Source organism: Syngnathus acus, chromosome 4, assembly GCF_901709675.1.
Source record: "Syngnathus acus chromosome 4, fSynAcu1.2, whole genome shotgun sequence".
Lineage (NCBI taxonomy): Eukaryota > Metazoa > Chordata > Actinopteri > Syngnathiformes > Syngnathidae > Syngnathus > Syngnathus acus.
Genome location: NC_051090.1, coordinates 2,936,298 through 2,961,560, shown reverse-complemented (window position 1 = coordinate 2,961,560; position 25,263 = coordinate 2,936,298). Strand labels below are relative to the sequence as shown.

At 50.1% G+C, this 25,263-nt stretch overlaps 3 protein-coding genes and 2 non-coding genes across 10 annotated transcripts; 2 read left to right on the top strand and 3 right to left on the bottom strand.

Annotated features, from left to right (window-relative positions):
• Window positions 1-121: 121 nt before the first annotated feature.
• crocc2 (ciliary rootlet coiled-coil, rootletin family member 2) lies at window positions 122-14,295 on the bottom strand. 6 transcript variants are annotated; one of them, XM_037250410.1, is made up of 36 exons: window positions 14,090-14,295; window positions 13,106-13,229; window positions 12,925-13,022; window positions 11,510-11,671; window positions 11,245-11,328; window positions 11,086-11,180; window positions 10,521-10,665; window positions 9,937-10,043; window positions 9,457-9,657; window positions 9,309-9,384; window positions 9,110-9,199; window positions 8,938-9,048; window positions 8,670-8,869; window positions 8,389-8,529; window positions 8,009-8,153; window positions 7,799-7,945; window positions 7,491-7,721; window positions 6,439-6,632; window positions 6,244-6,371; window positions 5,989-6,158; window positions 5,749-5,916; window positions 5,455-5,589; window positions 5,236-5,379; window positions 3,596-3,813; window positions 3,292-3,451; window positions 3,054-3,221; window positions 2,627-2,960; window positions 2,436-2,563; window positions 2,196-2,307; window positions 1,984-2,138; window positions 1,443-1,844; window positions 1,163-1,312; window positions 886-1,086; window positions 697-810; window positions 450-629; window positions 122-339 (listed from the first exon to the last, which is right to left on the bottom strand). In XM_037250410.1, the coding sequence occupies exons 1-36, from the start codon at window positions 14,147-14,149 to the stop codon at window positions 244-246; spliced, it is 5,574 nt and encodes a 1,857-aa protein (XP_037106305.1). In that variant the 5' UTR covers window positions 14,150-14,295; the 3' UTR covers window positions 122-243. The 6 variants fall into 6 exon arrangements, with proteins under 6 accessions (XP_037106305.1, XP_037106307.1, XP_037106306.1 ...); XM_037250412.1 differs by having other exon boundaries at window positions 450-623; XM_037250411.1 differs by having other exon boundaries at window positions 5,749-5,910.
• Window positions 3,508-3,579, top strand: trnap-cgg. The gene has a single exon. It is a non-coding gene; the product is annotated as a tRNA-Pro (tRNA).
• trnap-ugg lies at window positions 5,647-5,718 on the top strand. The gene has a single exon. It is a non-coding gene; the product is annotated as a tRNA-Pro (tRNA).
• Window positions 14,296-14,399: 104 nt separating the features above from the next.
• On the bottom strand, window positions 14,400-17,757 carry klhl30 (kelch-like family member 30). The gene is made up of 8 exons (XM_037250423.1): window positions 17,632-17,757; window positions 16,521-17,354; window positions 16,211-16,415; window positions 16,046-16,132; window positions 15,826-15,981; window positions 15,546-15,734; window positions 15,327-15,472; window positions 14,400-15,252 (listed from the first exon to the last, which is right to left on the bottom strand). Exons 2-8 carry the CDS (start codon window positions 17,292-17,294, stop codon window positions 15,004-15,006), a joined length of 1,806 nt encoding a protein of 601 aa, XP_037106318.1. The 5' UTR covers window positions 17,295-17,354; window positions 17,632-17,757; the 3' UTR covers window positions 14,400-15,003.
• A 107-nt stretch (window positions 17,758-17,864) lies between these two features.
• LOC119122185 (espin-like protein) lies at window positions 17,865-25,130 on the bottom strand. The gene is made up of 11 exons (XM_037250420.1): window positions 24,770-25,130; window positions 24,498-24,694; window positions 24,250-24,436; window positions 23,995-24,177; window positions 23,649-23,780; window positions 20,434-20,490; window positions 20,271-20,367; window positions 20,072-20,202; window positions 19,837-20,001; window positions 18,937-19,760; window positions 17,865-18,852 (listed from the first exon to the last, which is right to left on the bottom strand). Exons 1-11 carry the CDS (start codon window positions 25,058-25,060, stop codon window positions 18,306-18,308), a joined length of 2,811 nt encoding a protein of 936 aa, XP_037106315.1. The 5' UTR covers window positions 25,061-25,130; the 3' UTR covers window positions 17,865-18,305.
• Window positions 25,131-25,263: the final 133 nt, after the last annotated feature.

Genomic DNA, 25,263 nt, shown 5'->3' with positions numbered 1-25,263 from the left:
ACTTCAAACAAAAGTCAAAATTAGCACCGTGTTGTCATCAATAGCAACTAACTATATCTTTTAACTAATAACTATCAATATACCTTTTGAAACTAATCCTCCCAATCTTTTTTGTGAGTGATAATATTGATAGCCTGCAAGCGATAATATTTGTCACCCAGAGGAGTCGAACAGTTCGTCCCGTCCGCTCCGTCGTAAACAAACGCCCCGTCGTGGTTGTTGTTGTCACGCGTGTGACGGTGGCTACATACTTGAGTGCACGCCCGGCCGCAGCATCTTGTGGACGCAGGCCTGTCGCCTTCGTGTCTCCTCGTCCAGCTGCTCCTTGAGCGTGGACACCTGTGCACCAGATGTATCTTCGCTGATTGAGGACTTCAAAACCGTCAACGCCCACCAAATCGAGTTGAGATGTTCTAGTAGGCTTTTCCTAACTCTGCAGTCACACGTACCTGATCCTCCAGACACCTGACCCTCTGGCGATGGGCCTTCTCACGGCTCTCCAGCGCCTGCTGAGCCTGCAGCTGGGCCTGGCGCGACCGCTCTGTGGCCGTTTCCATCTCCTGGTGGTGGCGCGCCGTCACCTCCAGGAGGCGCTGTGCCTGAGCCTGCTCCAGCTGACCTATCTGCGACTACGATACAAAATTGGTGATCCGAAGCATACCACATCATACGCACAACTTCCAAAGAGGTGCTGACCTTCAGGGCAGTCACCTGGTCCTGCCTCTCCACCAGCTGTCGTTCGAGGCAGACGAGCGCCTCTTGCGTCTCCCTGGTGATCCCCTCCTCCGTCCTCCGCCTGTTTGTCTCTGCCTAACCGCACATCAACACACACGTGAGGAGGAAACTAATAATGCAGTGCTGCTGTTGGATTTTGTCTTATCTCACCTTCTCCAACGACTTCCTGAGAGCACCTTTGTCTTTTCCCAGCCGCGCCATGGCTTTCTCCATGTCGGCTTTTTCCCGCCGTAGCTGCTGCAGCGCCGCCTGTAGGTTCGTCACCTTGCTTTCCAGATTTGTCGCCTTGCTCTCCAGCTGCTCAGCCTTCTCCCGCGTCGCCTGCTGCGCCCCCTGTTGCACCTTCAGACTCTGCGAGGAGTGAAAGCTCACTCGGATATGCAACGTGAAGTACCATCGTACCTAATAAAGTGTCTGGTGCGCTAACCTGCTGCAGGCTGATCTTTTGTTTGTCCAGCTCACGGTTCCTCTGCTCCAAGTCCTCTTGTTCCCTTTTAAGTGTCTGACTGCGTTCCATCAGAGAGCGGTTCAGCTTCTTGCTCTCCGCCAGGGCGTCTCGGCTTTCGTTGAGACGGTCCTGTGATTTCACATGGCGAGATGTTGGGATCAAAGCTCACACCGGTCGGGTGAGCGTCAAGCGGACCCGAGTCTATGCGCAAGAATGTGACAAATGAATCATTATATGGAAGAGACAAACAACGGAAGACCTGCAGGAGTTGTCGTTCCGTCTCGCTGTCAGTCAGAGCTCTGTGCAGCTGCTTCAGGTTCTCCTGCAGCGCCCCCTGGCTGCTGCGCTGCTTGTTCAGCTCGGCGATCACCTGCTCGCCCAGCTGTCCCTGTCGCCGATCAGCCGCGCTCTGACGCTCCTCGCCGGCTCTCAGCGCCGCCTCGCTCTCGACGAGTTTCTTCGACGCCTTGGTCAGCCTCTCCCGTAACGCCGTCGTCTCCGCCTCCAACTCAGATGCTCTTTGGCGGGCACACTGCAGCTCGGCCTCCAGGGAACCTTGAGCGAGTTCCAGCCGGACATTGCTCCTTCGGGCCTCCTCCAAGGCCTCGTTTAGTCTCTCGTGTTCCGCGTGTGCGTTAGCCTGGGAGCCATCCAGCTTATCCTTGGGCAGAATAATCAAAGTGTCAGTCGAGAGCAGGGATGGGCAACTGGTACCACAAGATCAAGTAACTCAGTAGTAGTTGGCACTTGGTATTATTTAATGGCATTTTTGTCAAACATCTGGTTAGGAAGTCACACACCTTGAGTGAATTGGACTCAACTTGGAGAGTGAGCAGAGCGGACCGCAGCTGAGTCACCTCCTCCTCCTCCAGGCCCGCCTTGTCTCTCTCGGCTTCCCGGTGAAGGAAAAACGAGGTCTGCGATTCACGCAGTCGCTCCTGCATCTCCCGATGTTCTGCAAATAATAATAGTTGAATTTTGTCGCTCTTGTGCGTCCTTCACCTCCCCTTACCGTCTTTGAACTGCTTCAGGGACTTGTGCAGTTTGGTCACCTCGCCGGCTGATTTGTCCTGGAGTGTTGACACCTGCTCGCTGAGCATGACCAGCTGAGCCTTGGACTCATCCTAAATACAACAAAGAGACCTTGTGTAAGGCCAGTGGTGCCTTGACTCAACTTTATAAAGTGTCAGAGGCTTACAATAATAATGTCTCTCTAAATAATAAGTCCCTGTGTCAGGTTTTACAGACATACTCTTTCTCTCTGTGTGTCCCTGAGTTCCCTCTGGAAGTCCTGCAGGCTGTCCTGGATGAAGTCCAAGTCCAGTTCCTCATCATCAGCACAGGAAGTGGAGATGCTGGTCAAGCCGTCTCCCGCCGAGCCTGCGGCGAGCCTGTGTAAACCTCTTGACAGCCGCATGTAAACTAACAAGCAACAAGACAAACCTTGAAGAGGAAGCCTCCTCCTGGGAGATGTCAGGCGGAGACGGCGCAGCGCCGAGCCCACCGCCGACACTTTGCGCTCAAGCTCGCGCCGCCGGCTCTCGCTCACCGCCAAGCGACGCTCCAGATCCAGGGCGGCGGCCTCGGCGCCGTCCAGCCGGGCGCTCGCCTCTCCGGTTTGGAGGGCGGCGTCCTCCAGGCTTCGCTGCAGCCGGGCGGCCTGGTCGCGACGCTTCTGGTCGGCCAGCCGCTGCCGGGCTTGCTGGACCTGCAGGAGCTCCGAGGCCTGACGCTCCGCCTCCTCCAGTTCCAATACGCGTCTCTGCAGGGATGACGCCTGCTCAAGTAGAAGAGAGATGCAAAGTTGACTTGTGTTTAACATTTAAGACATCTCATCCACCCTGGGTCAAAGGTCAAAGGTGAGCATGACCTGATTGGTGGCTGCATCTCTGGCTGCCTCGGACTCCAACACTTTCTGCTTGAGACCGAACGCCTGGCGTCGCGCCTCCTCCCGCTGCTGCTCCTCCTGACACAGTTGCGCCTGCAGCTGCTTCAGCTCTTGCTCCTGACGCTGCTTCTCACCTTCCAGGACCTTCAGCTGAGACCAACGTGATTTATTTTCTTCGACTAACTTCTGGTATATTTCACTTCATATCTAATTTTCCAACCTGTCTGCGCAGCTCCTGATTCCGTCGGCGCGCCTGCAGCCGTGACTTCTCGATCTCTCGCATGCTGCTCCTCAAGGTGGACGCCTCCTGCTGCACGGCGGCGCTGCGCTCTTCCAAGACGGACAACTGCTGCTCACACCCCTCCAACGCTCGCCTCAAGCTGATGGCCAAGGGAACATGTGACCAAAAGAATGGTCGTCAGTGAAATTATAGTGTGGCTCGTTGGTCTAGGGGTATGATTCTCGCTTCGGGTGCGAGAGGTCCCGGGTTCAAATCCCGGACGAGCCCTTCTTTAAAACTTTACCTGCTGTTGTCGCTCTCCGCCCGCTTGATGGAAGCTCTGAGCTCCTGGTTGGAGGTGTGAATTGCTTCCTTCTCACTGGTTTCGTCCTCCAGTAATCGCCGCAGGTTGAGGGCCTCCTTGCGCTGCTTCTCCCAACCCTGAGAGCTCTCCTGGAGGGACTGTCGGGCTTCGGCCAGTTGCTCCTCGGTGTGCTGCAGCTGAGCTTGAAGAGCCTCCACCTTATGCGTGATGGATGGAGAACATTATAAACGCATCAAGTAGACAACATTGTTTCTCACAATTAAACCCGACTCAGCATATCAAACTCTTTCGTCTTCATTTCTAAATATTGTCAGAACCGATAATAAATTTAGAGGAGAAAAACTGGATTCAATTTTCATTCGTCCCTACGGGAGAAAATTACCTTCCACTGTTTATTGCTTAATTTAGTGGAAGAAGTCCAAAAATGTTGAAGCAGCTACTAGAGGAAAAAGATGAGACTGGCGATAAAAAAACAAAAGTCACAAGAAGTTGAGTTCAAGTCCAAATGGGTGAATGAGCTCATGTAAACAGAGCAGAGTGAGCACATGACCTATATTAGTATATATTTTTTTATATTTATATTTTCCTCGAGGGAGGATGGGGGCTTATCAGGGCCGGGGCTAAGAGCCATTTGGGCACACGGCCAGCTTGCGTCTCCTCGCTGAGCTCACAGTGTCAAGAATCCGCAGAGCTGCGTGATAAACAGCAGCGCACCCCCCTGAACTTCGGGACGTGTGGGGGAGGATGAGGAGGCCACACAGGATGATTCTTTCATAAACGCATCTGAGGAATAACAAGCTGATCCCACCAATTAGCCTTTATGAGGGACATTGGAAAAATGCAGCTCCCCCAAAGTCACTTAGCGACATTAATATAAATCATTAGTAGCAGTACGCCTAAAAAAGCCGGTCTGAAAAAAAAAAACATAAAATCGGACATTTGACTGAGAACTTGTTGGCGTTTTTGTCATTGCTCGTGGGCGGAGCTTGGCAGCCATGTTGGACGCCTCGCCATTAAACAGAAAAGTCTCCCCGAGCCCACAAACGTCTCGTGTGTGATGAAGGTCCTGCCCTGAAGAGGTTCGTCCAACCGGCAGAAATGTATCACACGCCCTCGAGGGCCGAGGGTGTGAGGGTCCGTTCATCGGCGCTCTCAGCTTCTAATTTTTTTTCTCCACCCCCCCTCTTCTACAGGATGAGATGGGGCAGTGTAGTGTTATATGTGCGAGAGAAGGGGGGAGAGGTGGGAGTGGGGTTGAGGGTCCCGCTGGAGCCAGCCTTTTGCTGTTACAAGGGGGAGAAAATAAACACCCGGCCGGCCCCCCCCTTCACTGCTGGCTTATTTACACAAGGGGTTAACGCAAACTTTGATTTCATAATACGGTACCAGGGACCCGCGATCCCACCAACCCTCTGATACCGTCCAGCTTCTCATGCTCTGTCACACGTAAAAGAAGGAAGAACTATTTTCTTTTGAACTATGATTCGATGTAGAAAAAAAAAATAAAAAAATCACGGGTACGGGAACATTTTTGTCAAGAAAAAACAATGGTAGAATATATAATAAAGAGGTCTTTACTGAATGCTGCGCATCCAGACAGATCAAGAGAATTTCCTGACCTGCTGCTGGGCTGCCTGCTGCTGTTGGCTCAGCTCACGCAGCTTCTCGCGTCCACTCTGCTCGGCGGCCTCGTGCGAATGAAGCCACGCCTCCAAGTCGGCACGCAGCTGAAGTGTCTCGCGCCGCAGGACGGAGATTTCATTCTGGAAGAAAAGGTGTACACGTTAAATGGAGGAAAAGCTTCTCAAATGGAGGGATGGAAGGTTGGTGATGGTGACCTTGTCCTGCTCCTGTGCAAAGAACGCTTCCTTCCGCGTAAGCTCCAGATGACTGGTTACCGATTTTAGATCTTGTTGGAGGATAGCAAGTTCCTCCACCAGGGATGTCTTCTCCGTGTCTTTCTGGGACAAAGCCTGACCATAGACACACAATTTGGCTTTGGGTACGGCAGGACCTCAATGACCTCATGTGGCTCGTTGGTCTAGGGGTATGATTCTCGCTTTGGGTGCGAGAGGTCCCGGGTTCAAATCCCGGACGAGCCCTCCGACGAAACTCTCTTTGGTTCTGCTTACCTGCTGATTCTCGTTGTGGGCCTTCATAATGCTCCTCTTGCAGTCCTGCTGGACTCTGAGCATCTCCTCCTTGGCTTTTTGCACCTCGTCCCGACTGCGCTCTGCCAGTTGTTGGTTGAGTGAGCGCAGCTGCTCCAGCTGCCTCATCAACTCTGTAAGCTTCTGCTCCTGTACGGTAGATGAGCATCTGTGACGGCTCATCTTCATCCTACCGCAGCATCAGTTTCATCAAGGTCAAACCTGCTGTCTGCTTGCATCTTCCAGCTGCTCTCGGTGAAGCTCGTCGCTGTTCTTCAGGCTCTGCAGGGTCTTCCGCTCCGCTTGGACCAGCTTCTCTTCTAGGTCGCTGCGCTCCTGCGCGACCTGAGCAAGCTCACGCTCCGCATCCAAACGCACTCGGGCAACATCACCTGCATGTGAACGTGGTGGTAATCAGATACATTCTCACGGATAAGGACAAAATGAGAAAAATGTTGGGGGGGGGGATCTACACACGTGTCAAGGCTTCATTAGCCGACAGCAATCTGCAATTCTCGGCCTCCACGCGGCTACGCTCGACCTCCAGGGACGAGGCCAGCTCCTGGCTCTGGAACACGCTGGTCTCCGAGGACTGCTTCTCAGCTCTGCAAGTTCAAGTGTGGTCAGAAGCCACGTTCTAACTCAACTCAATATTTATTGTTGCCTTCATACCTGAGTGCCAGCAGCTCCCGGGCAAGGTCGCAGCTTTTGCGCTCGGCCGAGCAGAGTCGGACCTCCAGGGCGGCCTTGTCTTTGGCCAGACCGTCTCTGTCTGCGGTAACTTTCTCCAGAACCTTCTCCTGCTCGTCCAGCTGCCTCCTGCTCTCGCAAAGCTCCTCCGATGTGCTCTGCACCTGTCTGCTCACCTACAACACATATAACAAAGTACTTGCTGACTTTCGGCCTAATTGACGTAGAGATGGTGAAATGTAGATCCAGGACCCCAAAAAAAAACTCATACGTCCAAGAACCTTTAGGTTGGGATACATGAATAAATCCATGAGAAAAAACAGAGGGGGAAAAAGTGCCGCAATGGCTGAGTTCATAACGCGTACCTCAGCACCCTCTCGTGTTTATATTTTTTTCCAGCGCGGCGGAAGGTTTAAAAAAGCAATAATCAGCGTAATTTGATTTCCATCCAGGCTAAATTGAAGTCAAACTAAATATTAGCGCAGCACGTCTCCCGGCTCAGCCTGGATGACACCCAAGCTTTTTCGCATTTATTTTCACAGCTCGCTTATCTCAAAGTGTTTGGACGGAATTTGTCCATTTGTTTGGTTTGTTAAAAACTACCTGAGCTCAAACGCGGAGGTCCTGCTCAAGCCATAATAAAGCAGGAAAGGATTCTTGTCATTCTTCAGAGAGCAAAGAATGAGAAGACTTTGGCGGCGCAAATTTACGAGGCTCTCAAGTTAAAAAAAGCACTCTGAACCTCCATTTATCTTCCTCGCATTTGTGCATTATTCTTTCTCCCCGCTGACACATAAAAAACTATTAATAGCACTTTAGGCCGAAGAAAATATCAGTTTTAAGGAGACAGTAATGATACTAAAAGTTATATACTGGCCTTCATATCTGCGGTAGCTTAGATTCTTGACAAAAATATGACATTCATTTTATCACCTGTCTAACTCGAGGCTGAATTTTTCAAATTGTGGCGTAATCCTAAAATGGCCGCTCCAAACCAAAGATTTCCAGCATCTTTTCCGATCTTCAGCCCTTACCTGCGACCGCTGCTGCAGGTTGCGAGCGTTTTCCTTCTGCAGTCGCTCCAGGTCCTCTTCCGTCTTGCGCCGCAGGTCCCATAGGTGGCGCTGCGAGCTCTCCAGGGCTTCCTTCTCCATCAGAGTGTCTGTCGTCTCCCGTTGTAGCTGGGCCACCTCCTCCCGAGCCAACGCCCGCTCAGCTTCCGCCTCCCGATGGCGGTCGCCGAGCTCCGCCTTCTCAGCTTCCGCCTGAAACGGAGTGACGCAATAGGTGACAAAAATGAAGGGTCCTGAAAAGCACTCTCTTCGTTGAGATGACTGCTAACCTGCAGGAGCAATCGGTTGAGCTCCACCTTGTCCTTGGCCAGGCCCTCACTCAGAGCCGCCATCTTGGCCAAGGAGTCCTTCAATCCGGCTTCCTGGTGCCGCAGCTTGGCCAACAGCGCTTCCTGCTCCACGCCGCGACACTCCGCCTGTGTAACGATGCGTCACGGCGGTCAGAAAAAAAGATACGGACCAGGTGGCGGTGGTCCAACCTTGCTGAGAGCCAGAGCCAGGCTAGCCTTGTCCTCCTCCAGAACCTCCTTCTCCAAGCCAGACTGGCTCAACGCCTCCCTCGCCGCCACCAACTCCCGTCGGACGTCCGAGTGCTTCCCCTCCAGCTCCTCCAGGCTCTGCTCGCTGGAACGTAAGCACATTTTCTCACGCCGTTGCGTCATTGCACAACAAGGGGGGAAACAGCACCCCCGAGCAATAATCCATCTGGCCTTTGAAAGATGGAGCGCCAAAGGCCGCCATCCAGAGGAACTGAGCTGGATCCCTCTCGGATCCCCCGAAAAACGTCTATTTAATTTCAAACCCATCCTGCAAATAAAGGCCTATTAGGTATGTAATGATCTGTGTGTGTGCGTCGCACCTTCTCTGGACGTTGGAACGTAGCCGTCCCAACTGCAGCTCAACATCTCTCCGCTGCCGTCGCAGGGCCTCCAACTCGCCCCGCTGGGTGTTGCACTCCTTTCGGGTTTCTGCTAAGAGCTGCTCCACATGGCACTTCTCTCTGGGTACACAAAGACGACGGGTTTACAGAATAAAAACGTTGGTTTGATCCGATCTGTTTTTTTTTTTTTTTTTAGTTCTTCTATGTTCTCAGTCCTTATAGTCCATGTGACTCCTTATCTTTGTCGTGATGACTGATACCTGGAGACATCGTCCAGCGAGGAACGGTATCTATCCTTCTCCTGCACAGTTTCCTCCAAAGCCTTTTGGACCTCTTGACTTTCCTTTGCGACTTCCTGGATCCTCACCTCCAGCTCCGTCCTGGCCGAGTGGCTCTGCTGCAGTCGAGTACGCAGCGAGTTCGCCTCGTTCAGAGAGGCCTCCAGGCGAACACGGAGGTCCTGGAAGATTGGGTATCATTTCAAGAGAACTATTTGCGATAGAGGGCACCAGAAAAAGGGAAGCAGACTTGAGTTTGTTGCTTGTGCTTGTCGAGGGCAGCCTGCACAGCCTTCAGGGTTGCGATCTTCCGTGGAGAAAAATCAAGAAGACCTCCACCATCAACCTCTCTGGACACTAGCTGGGGACCCATGTGGACATTGTTAGACTATTTGTACACATTGAACACTTTTTCTTCTGACCTGGTGGACCTCATGGAGTACTTTCTGAAGGGTTTGATTCTCGGCCTGGAGGACTTCCAGTTCTCCTTTGTCCTCGCTTCTGCTCGTCTCCTAAGCGGGAGACCATGCAGGTCAAACAAACTGTAAACTTAAGCCTGACATTTTCCAGACGGCAGCTGCTCAACCATCAAAGCTTTGAGACCAGCAAATTTGATCTCACCATCCTGTCCAGGCTGGCGTCCTTCTCGCTGTTTTGGCTGCGGAGGTGCGTCAATGCATCTGTCAGCTCCATGATCCTGAATTAGACATCAGAATAACAAAATAAATAGGATATCTTGTTTGGCTTTGGTCTCCTTTGCGTTCGGTACCTGGATTTGAGTTCCACTTTCTCGGCATCCCAGCGCCCCTGAAGCTGCATGGCCTCTCGGAGTTTGTCCTTTAGCTGCCGCTCCAGCGCCGACACCTCCGTGCCACCGGGGGAGCTCTCCTGCGTGGCCTCCAGATGACGACAGGCCACGCGGAGCTGCTGGCCGACGGCGACGCACTCTCCTCGCATGTCGGACAGCGTCCTATTGCAGTGGACCCCCACATACTAGCAGTTTGGCATCCACCAATTTTTCTTTCTAATTAAAAAAAGTTTTTCTGCGAAGTCAACCTTCATTTTGGGGGGAAAACTGTTCTTGGAGGTTCCATTTTTATTTATTTTTATTAATTCGGGGGGTTTAAAAATAGTCTTAAAATATTTGTTTTATGTACTGCTCCTTGTGAAGTCATGTGAATTACCGGATGACAACAAAATAAATAGTAAAAACAATTTTCCGTGTGCTTTTTGTTGACTGCACACTCACCTGTCAGCAAAGGTCCTGAGTTGCGTGAAGGAGTTCCTCAGGGAAGCGGCCTGGCGCCACAAGCTTCTGACGCGAGCCTGCTCCCGACTCAGGCGGCAAGACGACGCCTGCCAAGGGGTGAGCGTATATGTGTGTGTGTGTGTGTGCAGCAAGTGGGAGAGAGGTTAGCGAGAGATGGCACCTCTCATGTTATTGTGATTCCAAACAGACGCTGTCCTGGAAGTGTGCTGGCACACACACAAGTCATTGGATTTCCCTGAATAAACACACGTCGGACATTTACGGCAACAAAGCGGGCCTCTTACTCCCGCCCCTCGCCACTTGGAATGTTTTCACAGGAAAAAACAACGAAAGAAATCATACGAGAGTGAACGTTGGCTATGATTGACCTAACTAAAGTTAACCCTTGAGTGATCCTGGGGACATTTTGGAGTTTGTACACAAGTTTTGAGTTCCACATTTTGCCACCAGATGGTGCTACGTGTCTCCTATTCGAAGAATGCAACAATTGTTCTATTTTTTAATTTCTACTGTTTTCTGCAAGGGCAGTATTCAAAATACTATAAAAATAATAAGTTGCTCACCTCTTGCTGGTGGCGCAGGCGCGTATCGCACAGCTCCCCGTCCTGACGGGCCTTCTGCAGGCTCTCGACCAGGCCCTGGTTGAGGGCGTCGGCCTCCTCCAGCTGTTCTCGAAGTACACAGTTGACTTGGCTCAGGCTGCCGCATCTGGAAACACGGCAACACCAACTTAGCACATCTGCGTTAGCTTAGCTCGAGTCACACACGCGCGTCCTGTTCCATGCGCCAATGCTATCTGCTTTGTATTACCTAATGATGTTTGTGATGGATTTACGCCGCATTCGATGCAACTGGGATTTCGGAAATATCCAATTTGGAGATGACAGGGTGTGACGTCAAAGACCTCCAGGCGACCGCTAACAAAAAAACACGGCTGAGGACCTCGGTAAGATTTGGAGTGTTTGTTTTGCTTGAAAATTCACACGAGCGTTGTGAGCTACAAGTGGGACATTTCCAAATCTCCCAGCAGCTTCAAATGTAGCATGAGTGCAATCCACACTTACAAAGCAATAATGACAGTGTCGTGTTTGGAATAAGGAATGGAAAGTTACTCGTAGCTCTGCCCACCTTCTCTGTTCCTCTTCCAGCTGGGCAACCTTGCTCCGGATGCTGATGCTGAGATCTTGCACTTGACGTTGGGCCGAGTCTTTGTGGGCCTGCAACTACCCACCCGTACAAACAGGGGTTGGTTTTGTGTGTCCACAAGACAAACATATTGGTACACACCAACAGTCGCATCTTCTCCAAATCAGAGGTCTTCTCCAAGACTTGTCCTTCCAGCTGGCCACACCTGCTTTTGTACTGGAGGACCTTGTAGAAAAAAAACAGGACCAGATTGAGGAGTGGACTGAACAAAAACTCTTTTCAGTATTCATTTCCCATCCTTCATTTTTATTATTCAACCTGTTTTATGGCTGAGGACAAAAGGCCTTTTTGTACACTGACCTTATGGAATTAATGTTACGAGCGGCTCCATCACTACTTAGCTCACCTTGGTCTGCAGCCTCTGGACCAGCTGGGCCTGCTTCTGCTGGGCCTCCTGGAAGAGCAGCAGCCTCCGTTTGTACTCTCGCTCCTGGACGGCCTGTTGCCACGGCGACGCGCCGTCCCGGTCCGACTCTGCTGGCGACGGCATGCTCAGCATTCGATCCAGCTGGATGCAGAGAGAATTCTTTTAAGTTTGGATGAGCTACAAAGTGTTTTAAGATGCTCCATGTTCATTAGGGTTTGAGTTAGTGGAATTGGGTTTTATATGGTTAGAAATAGTATAAATAGTGTCAGGGCAGTTGACGTGGCCAGGTTGAAAAGTTGAAACATTCTGGCAAGCTTGGATTTGACTTTGATTCAGAATGATACACGGCACGACGGGTAATAAGCTGTTGGAGTGTGTCGACGTTACGCACGTACTATTTATGTAGCGCGCAAGCCTTGATGTCATTTCAGGATTCGAAACGGTTGCCATGGTTGCTTTTGATACCACACCCTGGGCGTATGCGCGCATTTCCACCGTCATCGTTGCCTTCAGAAACATGCTTTGAATTATCTTATTTCTTGATATGTATGATTTGTGCCCCTCCTCGCTTTTGTCTCCTGACTTGAAGGAAACGCTTTGAAGCTGTTGCCAGCGAGCAAGCGGAGGCTGGCTCCGGAGGCCCCCGTGAAGCCTTTGGTGTTGGCGCCAAACCGAGGATGGCCGAGGTTGGGTTTTCGTGACGCTTCTTGCGAGCAGCTGATCGAAGCTCTCGGGCCGCATCCGCCACATCTGGCGGCCCGGCGTGCAAAGTTTTAGCGCAGCTGCCGCCATTTTTTCTCTTCGAGCCGAGGGGCTTAATAAAGAGAATTAATGAAGCGTGCTATCTGGAAGATTCCTAAACACAGCTGGGGCGGATGTCAACGCTGGAATCACGCTGAGAGCGCTTGCTGGGAAAGCTGCGAACAGTTTGTTTTATCCAAAAGGAGACTGAGGGCCACTGCAGAAAAGCGGAGACTGTGGAGTGGTTTTTATCCAAGGGGCCCAGCTTTGACCTTCTTGCGGCCTCACTATTTGATCAATATTTAGCCATACAAAGTGTAATGTGTGCGTCAAAATCAACCTAGCAAAGACGTCTGGTTGCTAATTGGGACCTATATGTATCCCCTGAGGTAAACATAAGTGTCAAACTAATGAACCGGCTTTTACGGTCCGGTCCGAGCAGACAGACTGAGCGCAGTGTTGTCACAAATGGCAACTTTGTGTGGCAGGTGAAAAAAAATAAAAAATTCTTCATCATGACGGCGGTCCTCTGCAGTGTAGACATCACAAGGGGTGCCTTCATGAACCCTCTTTATTGACAGTTACAAATGATTGCGATAACTTAATTCCTCCACTTTCAGATTGAAGTGAAACATTTTCCATCTTTTTCTTACCTTTTCAGTGAGGCTGCATGGTTGGACTTGCTCCTTGCAGATCGTCTGAGTCAAAGAACCCTCATTCTTGGGGTTCTCCTCCATTTTGGTTGCCTGACCTACCAACAGAAAAGCAAATCGCACAAATATTCACTTTTTTTTTTTTACACAAAGCGCTTATTGGATTATTTGTTTTTCCAACCGTCAGGCGACTCGGCCACCAGGTTCCGGGTGATGATGTGGCGGATGCGTGCTGACACCGGAGCCGGTGCAACTCCAGAGTCTGCTTCATGGCTCTCAGAGTCAAGCAGAGACTCCTCCAACTTCTGCAAGTCATTGATAAGTAATAATAAGGATTTTAGACATTTTGTCTCATATATGCTAGTTGCCTTGTCTAGGTTGGCTCAATGGAATACTACTAATTAATCTGATATTTTAAGATCAGTCAGAATGACAATTTCAATTATTTTCTGTTTTATTATATACGTATGTTAATTTTTGATAAACTAGCTTAGCAGCTAACCACGTGCTCTTGAGTTTTATAAAAATAGATTTACAAACCTGTTATGTAATTACAGTAATAGTAAAACTAGTACTCAAAATGTAACTTTTCTTATTTGTAAAGGAATTAATTACTTAGCAACAGCTCACCAATATTTTTTTAAATATTCTTCAGGTGTCTTGCGATCTGTATCAAGGTTGCGCCAAAGACAGCAAAGTAAATGATAAACATCAAATTGTTAATTATTAGCGTTGAAAACGAAACATTAGAATTAAACAACTATACAAAATTGTAAAACAAGCGGCTATTGTTTAAAATAGATAAAAAACTGACTTAAAATTTGATTTTCGATGATTCTCGAAACGGATCAAAGACGGAGGCCGAAACCGGAAGTCAGCGGAATATATTTCCGCTGCCGTCTAATAAACTTTTAAAACAAATTATTTAGTTCGAAAGTTAATATTTAATTGATGTGGTTGTTTAATCGAGTAATTTAAATATTGTTTTAAATCAAATACTCCTACGCTAAATTACGGACAGCGCCAACATCATGCGGTTTACATGTGCAATCTTTTACGTAACAGTAGATAATTAAAATCTGTCAAAAATATACAAATATTTTTTCTGAGAATTTCAACGATTAAATAATAAAATAATCAATAGAAATAAATCAAATTTACCAACCTGAATGACAAGGTCTAGTGTAGGTGAAAGTGTGCCGTCCTCCTCCTGCGAGGAACTCATTCCAAATAAAAAAGTGGAGTAGAAATATTCGAAGTAAAAGGACAAAAGTTGCTGGTCAAACTTTTTAGTCGACTGCAAAGCTTTTGCCGTCCCTGCGACCACTGATCAGGTCGTGTGGTTGCCATGGCAACCACACACAAGTCCTGGGTGGGGGTCGTTGCCAAGGAAACTGAGTGTTGTTTGACTATTTCCCTGGCAGCCTCAGCGAGGACTGGATTCCTCAAGGGTTAATGATCACAATACCAGGTGATGCCATTTTATTATTTTATTCCTCAATCAAAACATAAGTACACAAGCAGAATAAAATCACAGTCATATGAGAATAAACGTGTGGTTTATCAAAAAGCACCATCTAGTCTTTTCTTAATTAGAAGGCAGAATTATTTTAAGTTATTTTTCAAGTCATTTTAAGAGAAAAAAGTACAATTGTATTTTACAATAATAAAGTCATCGCGGTATACACTAATATTAAGTTACAATATTAAATCAATAAAAAAATAAAATATTTTTTAAAAGGCAATCTTAATCTTGTAAGACAAAAAGCTTATTTTTAGAGATTTATTTTCCAAAAGTTTATACTATAAGAAAAACCTAACCGTTTTGAAAATTAAAATTGCCTTTCCCCCATCACATTTTTTCTTTTAAAAATGCATATTTAAAAAAAATACCTTCTTGTACGACTGAGGCTTATTTATTCTCACAACTGTGACTTCTTTCTCAAAAAAAAATTTTCCCAAAAAAAGCGAACATTCAAATTCTTGTATTTCATGTCAAATTGTGCGTAGGTTCTTTTTAACACATTAGCTCGATGTTTTTTTGCATTCAAACATGTCCAGCACATCACGTGACATCACCTACGTGGCGTCGGCGGGGAAGACCCGAGGCCAGTTGGTGGGGTCCAGGAAAATGGTGGAGACGCCGCTGTAGAACCAGAGTCTGGGCAGGAAGCCCTCCACCTCCCAGGTGTCCGAGGCGCGGTTGTACACTTCCACCTCCACGCCGTAATCGCCTTCCATCCCTTTCCAGTGGCCGCCCGTCACGTACAACCTCCCGTCCAGCGACACCAGGCCGCCGTTCTCATGTAGCATGTGGAGCAGCTGGATCTACAAAAGAACATTTCCGATGAGATCATCGCAATTTCATAGCGGAGCTTCCCGGTCGGGAAATAAGATGGCACCTTCTGCCACAAGTTGGCGTCGGGGTCGTAGGAGTAAACTTTCTTGGTGTTGTCGGCCAGCAGGTAGATGTTTCCTTCCATGCACACCGAGCGAGGAGACGAAAGGTACTTGGGGATGAATGGCGAGCAGATATTCATCCAGCTATCTAGGACAAAAAAATAAGCACGAATGGACAAAAGTGTTAGGACACAGTAAAAGCCCTTTTGACGTGTCCTCACCTATGACGGGGTTGTAGCATTGCATGGTCAAGGCGTTGTACTTGACGGCGCAGGAGCCAATCACGTAGAGCTTCCCCTGGCACGCCGTACACGTGAAATTGGTCATGTACTTGACGGCGGGACACGTGGAGGTCCACGTGTCGTGGTACGGGTCGTAACGTTCCACTTCTACCCGAGCTAATGTCGTACCTGAAAACACACGAGGGAAAAAAAGAGCATGATTGGACAGCCTTGTTGTCAAAAGTATTGGGACACTTAAAAGTTAGTTCGTCTCTCTTGCCTCCAATGACGTAAATCTCTCCGTTAAGCGTGGCTGACGAGTGATTGGTGCGAGGTCTGAGCATGGGCGCCACCGTGACCCAGCGTCCTTCCTTGGTGATGTACTTCCATGTCTCCGTGGTGGACCAGGTGTTGGTGTTGGAGCCCCGAGAGCCTCCTGCGGGGGAGACGTTTTGTTTGAGCCTCAAAATGGCTGACAGCGAGACGGGCGCATGCTTCACCTGTGACGTAGACGTCATTATTCAACGACACCATGGAGAAGCCCCATTTGTTGGGGTTGGGGAAATTTGGGAGCTCATGCCACTGTTCTGGAAAGACAACAAACATGGGCAAAAGTATTAGGACACATACATGGAAAGAAATATTGAGTTGAGGATTGTTTGTACTTGTCTTGGTGTTATAGAAGGCACAGTTTTTAAGCTGAGCTCTGCTCTCTCTCGCTCTGGCTCGCTCGCCATCCTCGTCGTCCGAATCGTCGTCGGAGTCGTCGTCCAGGGAGCGACCCCCCATGACGAAGAGCACCTCCTGCAGATTGGGCTGTGGACTCTGACCGTCCACTTGACTCATGCACTTCGGGGCCAAATGCATCTTCTAATAATAAATAAATAAATCTGAGGAAGTTGTTTGTTTGTTTCTACAAAAGTAAAGTGCATTATAAATAAATCTATTATTCATTTCAAGTAAATATTTCCGAACCTCTATGTGGACCTTCTCCACGGCCTCCCTGCAGCCGTCCGAGGCCTGCACCAGAGCATCCTGCAACAGTGTCCCCTTCAGGTAGTCCGGGTCAAGCAGCTCCAGTCTGCACAGGCCCAGCAGCTCCGGCATTTGGTCCAACCGAGCCTCCCGCCGGTGCCCGACCCACCTAAGAACGGCCTCCACTCTAGCGTGCTCGCATCGGATCTGCAGGCCATCGTGGCTCAAGCAGGAGACCAAGCGATCCTTCTCCTGGAGTAGGAACTCCTCGCTCAGCTGGACAGCCTCAAAGTTCTCTAAAAGAAAAGCCCGTGCCTTGGCCACCACCTCAGGGCAGCCGTGGATTTCTCCAAACTCCAGTATGCCCAAGCAGTTGGTAGCGTCAATCTGGTGCTGGAGGTAACGTGTGCACACGGCGCGGACAGTCTGGAACTGTAACCTACTGGAGGTCCGGATCAGGCCCTCCACGTTACTCTGGTTGATGGTCAGTTTGCCCGTGTAAGCAAAGTCCAACAAGCAGCCCAGTATTTCCGGGTCCACTTCTTGGAGCTCCACGCGGGCCGCAATGCTCTCGGCGAAGTCCCCCGAGAACATGGAGCTGAAGTAGGCGCTGCAGAGGGCCAGGACACCGCGGTGGCACGGGAAGTCACGACCTCCGGCGCTCAGCGTTACGTCCACCATCTTGGGCTGAGAGCACAGGGCACGGAGGCCCTCCAGGATGGTCTGCGGGTGCGACGGCAGGCAGAAGTCAAGGTCGTCCACGTTGCGTACCATTTTCAACGGCAAGTCAATAAAGGAAGAAGAAGAAACTCACAGATGCAGCAAGTCATTCACCTGAAAATGAAACAATTATATTGATTGTTACCAGAACATCTATGCTATTTTCTTTTAGCTAAATGTTAGCACTATAGGTGACAAACAGTTTCCTCAAAGTTTCCATTTCTTATCAATTTATAAATAAGTTGAATTATGTTTTATGGATGTAGAAAGTATCCCCGCAATTTACGATACGTTTATCCGACATGTGACTCCACCTGGTTGTGTCAACACCACCATTAAAACACAAACTCAGGCCTCAATGTGAATTAAATAAAATGGTAAATAGACTCACCGGGGCGACTCATCCTGCGATAGGACCGGACTATTTGCTTGTGAAGTGGGAACGTTATGCCCAGTCACCGTGTTGTGCTGCCTTTGGGTTATTTTGGGCTCCGACTGACAAGTGACGCTAAAGGCTGAAGTCACATTCTAAATAACATGCAGCTGCTACCACAACACACACAAACACACACACATTGCAGGGCAAGCTCATATGACCAATAAGAGGAGCCCAGCTAGCTTATGTGCACTTTGACTCATTTATTTCCTCTCAGCATGAAAAACAATCTGCTAAATTAAGTGTAAGCACACAAGCTTCTAGATCAGGTTCAATAACAAAAAAGCTTTTTCATTGCAACATAGAAAGCTAAAAGCCCAAACCCATGTTTAATGTATAAAAATTGATTTGGCGCCATCTGGTGGCATCAATAACGAATGACATGGCCATTTTGGTTTGAATCTCACAATTAGGCATTTTTTAGAATATTTTCAGTAACTCCGATTGTAGCACTTGTGGGTTCAGAATATTGTATATGGTTTGTGTTTTGGAGGAGAAATGTTGCTGGTGGGTCTGGAATTTATCACCCATTAGGAGTTTCGCAATACCTCAGTTTGGATGACGCCCTCGAGAAAGATGGCTACAATTCTAGATCGAATGTATTGTGTGAATTACAAAAGCTCAAGCAACTACTCAAAATCGAAAATTTCCGCCTCCTTCTCCTTCCAAAAGGCAAAGCTCCGGTCGATGTATTGGCATATCTCCTCGTTGCTGAAAGAGGAGATGTCGGTCCCGGCGTGGAGCGAGTTCTCATCCGGGGTGGGGGTCTGCACGATGACTTTAGGGAGTGGTCGAATCTCCGGAAGCTGGCGCGTCTCCGCTTTAGTCTCCGCCTCCGCTTTGCCCTCCTCAGACCTGGCTGTCGCCTCCCCGAAAAACTTGAGCTTAAGATCTTCGAAGCCGTCCTTCCACTCGCGGTCGCCGGCCTCGATGTCCTGGATGACAGCCTTGTGGAAGTCGCGCACCAGCTCCCAGGGGAAGCTGCCTACGTGGTCAAAGACCTCGAAGCACAACAGGTGCCTCATCTTGCGCTCATCCACCGGCAAGTCCAGCTCGAGGATGTGGAAGTAGCCCAGCATGAAAAGGTCCAGGGTCAGCTTGTCGTACTCCATCGCCACGCCGTCCATCCGTGGGAGGAACTGCTCCGGGGAGTAGAGGGTCTGCTGTCTGTGGAGCCTAAAAGAAATAATCCAAAAAGACGTTTCTGAGTCTCAATGTTGGATTTGTTTTCGTCGGAAATGACACAATTTCCGAGCCTACCGTCGTATTTGTCGCGAAGGCACGCTGGAGATCATCCTCCTCCAGTTGCCCAGCATTTTGTTGACAGCGCTCCTCTGCTTAAAAAAGTGGCCCAAGGAGCTGTTCATCATCTTGTCCCGACTGCTCTCCTCGATGCTCTTCTTCCTCTCGGCAGCCTCTTTGCTCTTGAGCGTCACGGCGTAGGCCGACTTCTTCCAGTGTCCCAGGAAGAGCACCACGATGCGCTCCTTCCTGAGGCTGGTGTTCTCGACCACTCCCGGGGGCTTCTCCTCAGGTTCTGGAGTCAAGGCGGAGAAGACCTCGTCCTCCTCGGCGGGCTCGTCCTGCGTCTCAAAATTAGACTTGAGCGTCCTCACCGACACGCCGAAGCGCTGGATCTCGTCCTCGATTCTCTGGCGGCGCCCCCTGGTGGAGGCTTGCCGGTCAGGCGCCTGCGAGAAGACACTGGCCAGCTGGCTGTCGGGCATCTTGCAGTGCGGCTGCTCGGCGAGGTCGCTCATGAGGAGAGACATGCTCTTGACGATGCCCGAGATTCGACCGCACCAGCCGGGCAGCAGAGGCGGACGTCCGGCCGGGTCGGCGAAGCGAGCGTGGGCGCTGATGTTGACGATGGGCGCCGGCAGGATGTGGCGCAGCTCGTCGGCCAGCCGCGCCAGCTCCAGCTCGTAGCCTTCGCCGGCGTGGCGGCGGAGAGTCACGCTGGCGATCTGCTGCTCCAGGTAAACCAGGTCGTGCTCGGTCAGGAGCTCGCCCGACGGGCCCAGGATGGCGTTGTGGGCCTGCGAGTAGCGCCAGTTGACTTTGGACAAGCTCCGGCCGTTCTCCTGGAGCAGATAACCCTCAATTGAGACAAGTGGACGATTTTTAAAGGTACTTCAATCTCTTGTAAGGTCTTCCAACCTTCCAACTTTGGTCCTCCTCATCCAACAGTCGAGCTTGAAGCTGCCTCACCATCACCTGCCGCTTCCACTCGGCGATGGGCTGGCCCTTCTCGTCGTGGCTGGGCACCAGATAGTCCATGTCCGCCAGGTTGGCCTCCTCGGCGGGCAACACCACCATCTTGCTCTGCGGTGGGAAGTTCAAATACTTTGGAAATGTGTCAATGGAATCTAAAATGGCGGCGGGCCGGGCTTACGGCTTGTCCGGTGAAAACGCCCGAAATGGACGACTGCTTGAGTGACATAATGGGCTTCATGTCGCCGAGGAGCTTCCTGTCGGCGAGGAGGTCGGGTGGCGACCTCTTTGGCTGATGTAAACCTTTAATCACTGAACACGCAAATGATCTTTGGCGTCTCGTCAGTTCCTCATATTCGCCGAACCTTTGATGAACTTACCAGAAGTGGCCGTTTGGATTTTCTCAATGTGTGGGACGATGCTCTTGCAAGGCAGAGGGTACCTGGCCGCCGCCGCCGTCTCCTCTGTCTCGGGTTGCTGATTTGACGAGAAGAGGTGACGTTATTTTGAGGGTTTCGTTGAAGTTTGCAGATGACAAACAACCTTTAAGGTGTCCATGATGGTCACGGCCGTTTTTGTGTCGTCTTGTGGTTCGGCGGCCTGGTTGTATCAGGAAAAACAACATCCAATTATCCATAAATGAAAAAGTGAGGACTGGAGCAACTCGGTGGAATATATTTGAGAGTGGAGAGAGCGGCTTGATTTTTTTCCCCCACAATACTAAATCCTTTTATATACGTACTTGATTTATTTCTTATTTTTTTTAATCGTTCAATTTGGCCTAGTTGTAAACACTCTTCTCCGTCATGTGTCAAATTTACAAGACATATTGTATTTATTTTCACTTTACAGGCACTTCAAAAAAACTTTCTTCATCCCTCCACCAAGAGGAAATTCCCTCACAAAATGCATGTCGTTTTTGCTTTGAATTATCTTGACACATCTACAACAAACAAAACTATTGACATGATGAATGAAGAAAACAAAATCATTCTCAGATGACAAGACCTAAAGGAAAAGCATGCATGGCGGTCGTGTTGAAAAATTGACAATGTCCTCATGTGCTCTGCCGACAACAAACCGTATCACATTCTGCCTTGCGAGTGCATCGGCAACTCCGCATCAAAGTCGAAAAATCGAGGGGGCTGGTCCTCGCCGCTTCCTCTCACGCGGCGCTACGGCTTCCCCGAAGTTGCGCAATCCCCAAGAGATAAACAAGGAGAAGAAGAAGAAGGGAGGAGGAAGAAGAGGAAGAGGAGGAGGTGGTGCTTCCTGGGTGACCCTTCTCGTAACAGTTCAACGTCTCTGTGCGAGCCTTTAATTGGACCCAGTGGCAGCAAGCATTTGGTTTTCATCAACGCCACCTCTCAGCTGCTCCGCACGCACGCACGCACTCACGCACGCTATCAAAGACCCCGATCACGACACATCGGGAGTTCACAACCTCGCGCGGCGTTCCATTTTGCTCCTGCCAGCGTTTGCAACAACACACACACACACACACACAAGGCTGCGGATGTAAGTACACATCCTCTCACGAGTTCACACACTCGGGTTTCCCGGTAGTCCATTTCTCTGGACGGATCGAAAATCAATCACAAGGGGCATTGAGTGCAAATGACAACTATGTGAACCACTACAGTGAACCCTGATGTTTTCTCGCAGTAGTAATATCTTTGCAGAGGATAAAGAATACATGACTATTGCGAAATTATCTGTCTACATGAGTTGCTCCACAGGTTGTGTTTCAATATGCTTAAAGAGGTTAGGAGAGCACGACACAGAAAGAAATGGACCGACCTTGATGTCAGCGGTTCAGCATGGCTGCGCGTTGAAGATGTGGCAGCGGCACGGCTGCTTCAACACCGGCGCCGTCTGCGTTGTGGCCGAGGGCCCGTCAACAATAAAGCCGGTGGAGGACGGCGTGAATAATTGAAGGTGGGGAAGGATTGGGTGGCTAATGTAGCTAATGCGAAAGGAGCGCTGGCACGGAGCGGGTATCAACGGAAGCTTTCGAAAAGAGATATTTTATCCCGTCGCATCCTCCTGATTTTTTTTTTTTTTTTTTCCACCGGCGCTTGCGGGAGTGGAAAGACAAATGACACCGTCAAGCCTGGATGCTTCAACAACAACAACAACAAGCCACCAACGAGTCGGGTGTGTAACACTTGTGGTTGGCTGCTCCCAATTCATTCTGTCTCCATTGCTTTACTTTCTTATTTACCGATTCGGCTGATATCAAATTCCGCACGTGATACTTCTCCAGCTGCCCGTCTAGGCACCAAACTAGTTGGGATGAAACAACTGCTTTTGCCTGATATTTCTGCCAAATTGTTTACATTTCTAATTTCTAACTTTGCCACCAATTCAACTTGCCTCCTTTAATCAGCTTTTTTTCCCTAAATGAGCAGCTGTATTGACAGGAAGTTGGCAAACTCATTGGGCCTGAATCAACTGCGCCCTCTAGTGGCCATTCATTGCTCCGTTCACTTCCGGCTTTCAACCGCAGCCCGTCTAGGCGACAAATACCAGCCCTCTTTCACGCAAGGTAAAGAGCCTGAAGACACCTGGAGAGATGTAATTAAAGCTCAGGTGATCTTCAGTAATAGGAGGCTCCAGCGCAAGAGTCTTCCTTGAATCTTGCTCCTTAGTTGGATTGAGTTGCCGGTTCCAGGCGGTGAAAAGCGTGAAACCAGAGCCCGTGGATCTCGTAACAGAGCTGGCTTCAGTTTATTTGGGGCCTTCCACCTGAGAGGAACGGGGGGGAAAGCTGATAGGAGCCCTCGCCCGGCGCTAATTACCCCGCCATTGTTCTGGGGGTGGCGAGGCACGGATCCCGATGAGCAATTGCAGGCAGCGCTGCTTCTTCTTAACTTATCGCCGACTCCCGTTGGTGGTGCGGGTGGTCCGCCGAGACACCTGGGAGGCTTTAAGGTCTGTCTGCGGACAGCATTCCCTGATTACTACGCCGCCCTTTGATCGCATTTCGGGGGGGGCGGGGTCGTAAATCACCGAGACGAAACTGACTGGGCTTTTAAACTTTTTTTTGCTTTTCTTTGTTTATTATTCAAGACCATTATAAAAAGGACATTGGAATTGCTGCGTGCGGTTGCAATGAATTCCACGGATCCCTTGATCCATAAATTTGCTCTTTTATAACACAGCTCACAAAAAGATAAAGGGATATTTTGGGTCAGAATTTCTGGATCAACCTAAAATGCACCTTTAGAGTATCCGTGAACTTGATTTGATCTCCTCTAAACTTGTGTTATGTTCCTAATTTTCTTCAACTAGCAATGGCATTCAACACTTTGAAGCTTCTTTTTTTTTTTTTTGAAATGAATTGTTCACTATCTGCCAAACTTCTGTTTGCTGAGAAGCGAGATGAGTTCACAGCCACCGCACAACGCCCATTTCTCAAATTTTTGAACGCAAGTCAAAGCAAAAAAAAAAGCTAAATCCAAAGTTTGGGCACTTGCTGTTTTTCGCTAGCAGAAAACTGTTTGGAAATGTTGTTCAGGGACACAATGGAAGCCCCGAAACAAAAGTCCCCTTGGTTGAAATTGTAGGCAACACCAGCGCTTTCATTTCCCAGCCAACAAAGCTGAGTGACCTCAGTGTCACAAATGGAGAAAATGATGCGAGATGCTTCCAGATGTTTTGCTTTTACCCCACAAGCCTCCCTTCCTTCCTCCCTCCCCGCCACCGCCGACCACACCAAGAAGCAGATGGTCAGCGCTGAAGCAGAGAGAACTTACATGTTTGTGGTTCGCTCGCAGGTATCTGGCGCACTGCTGGTGTCCGTTGTAGTGGGCCAGCTGGGCAGGGGTGAACCCGTCCAGATCTCTGTCAGATGGGTCGGCCTGGCTGGCCAGCAGCCGTTCGCAGCACTGAAATATGCAAAGATGATTTACAGCTACTGACGATTTTCTTTTTCTTTAATTAGCAATTGTGCCCTCCTCAGGCTTTTTTGGAAGAGCTGAGCATTTTAGCTGTGTTTTCCAGTCCAGTGTCTTTTATGCTTCTTTTTGTACTGTGTTGCCACATTTAGTACCAAATTATTTGGGTCATAGAGTTGAAAAGGGCACAAGGGTAGAGGCCAACCTCGATCTCTCCATTTTCGGCAGCATCGTGCAGCGGCGTCCCACCCCACAAATCCTTCAGGATCTTTGCCCCGGCACAAAGCAGCCGCTCCAAGACGCAAGCGTGCCCCCTGCTGGCGGCAAAGTGCAGCGCAGTGGCACCGTCCCGGTCCTGGCAAGATGGCTCCACGCTGGTGTGGCTCAACTGGCATGGCAAGAAAAAAATGGAAGGAGGTTGATATTTTGAACGAGGGACGTTACCTCGACTTCGACCCACCAGCCAGGCCACCACGTGGACGTGGCCCATGTGTGCGGCGGCGTGCAGGCAGCTCATTCCATCGTGCGCTCTCACGTGCACGTCTGCACCGCAACGCTCTACCAGGTACTCGGCAACGGTCACGTGACCCTCCTGGCACGCCAAGTAGAGCGGTGTGGCGCCTGTAGACATCTGCCGGCTCACGCACCTGAAATGATGACACAGATGTTCCATTCATGTCGTAGCAGATTTCCAAAATTGATGCTGACCGCGGCGCGTGGCAAACGAGCAGCTCCACGCAGCCGAGGTCTCCGTTGAAAGCGGCGTAGTGAGCTGCCACGGCGCCGCACTCGGTTTCCGCTTCTTCCAACGTCGAGCCGCCGGCGGACAGCAGCCAGCGGACCGCCTCCACGCAGCCGAAGCGGGCGGCCAGGTGAAGGGCCGTGGCTCCGGCGGCATCCCGGTCCTACAACAACAATTAAAATTAAAAAAATATGACTAGATGTAAAACTAGACCACACTTCAATGTATCGTAGCTCACCCCAACGTTGCATCCCGCCTCATCCAGCAGCCACCTCAGCTCCCTCACGTGTCCCGTGGCTGCCGCGTCGTGAGCCGGCGTGGCCCCGTTGGCGGCCCGGGCGTCCGCCGGCAGCCCGTGCTCACTCACCAGAAAGCGGAGGCACTCCAGGCGGCCGCAACGAGCGGCGTGGTGTGCGGGTCCGGCGCCTTGAGTGTCCACGGCGTGCGAGAGAAGACCACGCGTCGCCAGCTCCCGTAGGGCGTCCACGTCGCCCGCCCGGGCCGCTCGGATGGCCTGGTGGAGAACCATGGTTAGTTATGGAACCGTGGAGCTTCTCGTAGGGTAAACGTGTCACCGTCTCCGCCTACCTTGGTGGAAAAGTGACACCTGAGAGGCAGCCAGCTGGCCGGCGTGAGTGCAGAGGGGAGTCGAGCCAGCCGCTCGGAAAGGTAACGAAAGATTGCCGAGTTGACCACATGCTGACCCGTGGCAGGACAATGATACGCATTTTC

Bases quoted from the DNA above. Each gene is read 5' to 3' on its own strand.
- crocc2 (XM_037250410.1), bottom strand. From the start codon at position 14,149: ATGAGTTCCTCGCAGGAGGAGGACGGCACACTTTCACCTACACTAGAC. The intron at 6,372-6,438 runs GTATGAAGGCAA...TTGAACTTGCAG, and splicing joins CGGGAGCTGCTGGCACTCAG to AGCTGAGAAGCAGTCCTCGG. The intron at 2,564-2,626 runs GTTTGTCTTGTT...GGCTCGCCGCAG, and splicing joins GAGGAGGCTTCCTCTTCAAG to GCTCGGCGGGAGACGGCTTG.
- klhl30 (XM_037250423.1), bottom strand. From the start codon at position 17,294: ATGGTACGCAACGTGGACGACCTTGACTTCTGCCTGCCGTCGCACCCG. The intron at 16,133-16,210 runs GTACAAACAATC...TTGTCTTTCCAG, and splicing joins CTTCTATAACACCAAGACAA to AACAGTGGCATGAGCTCCCA. The intron at 15,735-15,825 runs GCAAGAGAGACG...GTGTGTTTTCAG, and splicing joins AGAGATTTACGTCATTGGAG to GTACGACATTAGCTCGGGTA.
- LOC119122185 (XM_037250420.1), bottom strand. From the start codon at position 25,060: ATGGTTCTCCACCAGGCCATCCGAGCGGCCCGGGCGGGCGACGTGGAC. The intron at 24,178-24,249 runs GTGGGTCGAAGT...TTGCCATGCCAG, and splicing joins TCCACGTGGTGGCCTGGCTG to TTGAGCCACACCAGCGTGGA. The intron at 20,491-23,648 runs GTAAGTTCTCTC...TGATACAACCAG, and splicing joins TGCGAGCGAACCACAAACAT to GCCGCCGAACCACAAGACGA.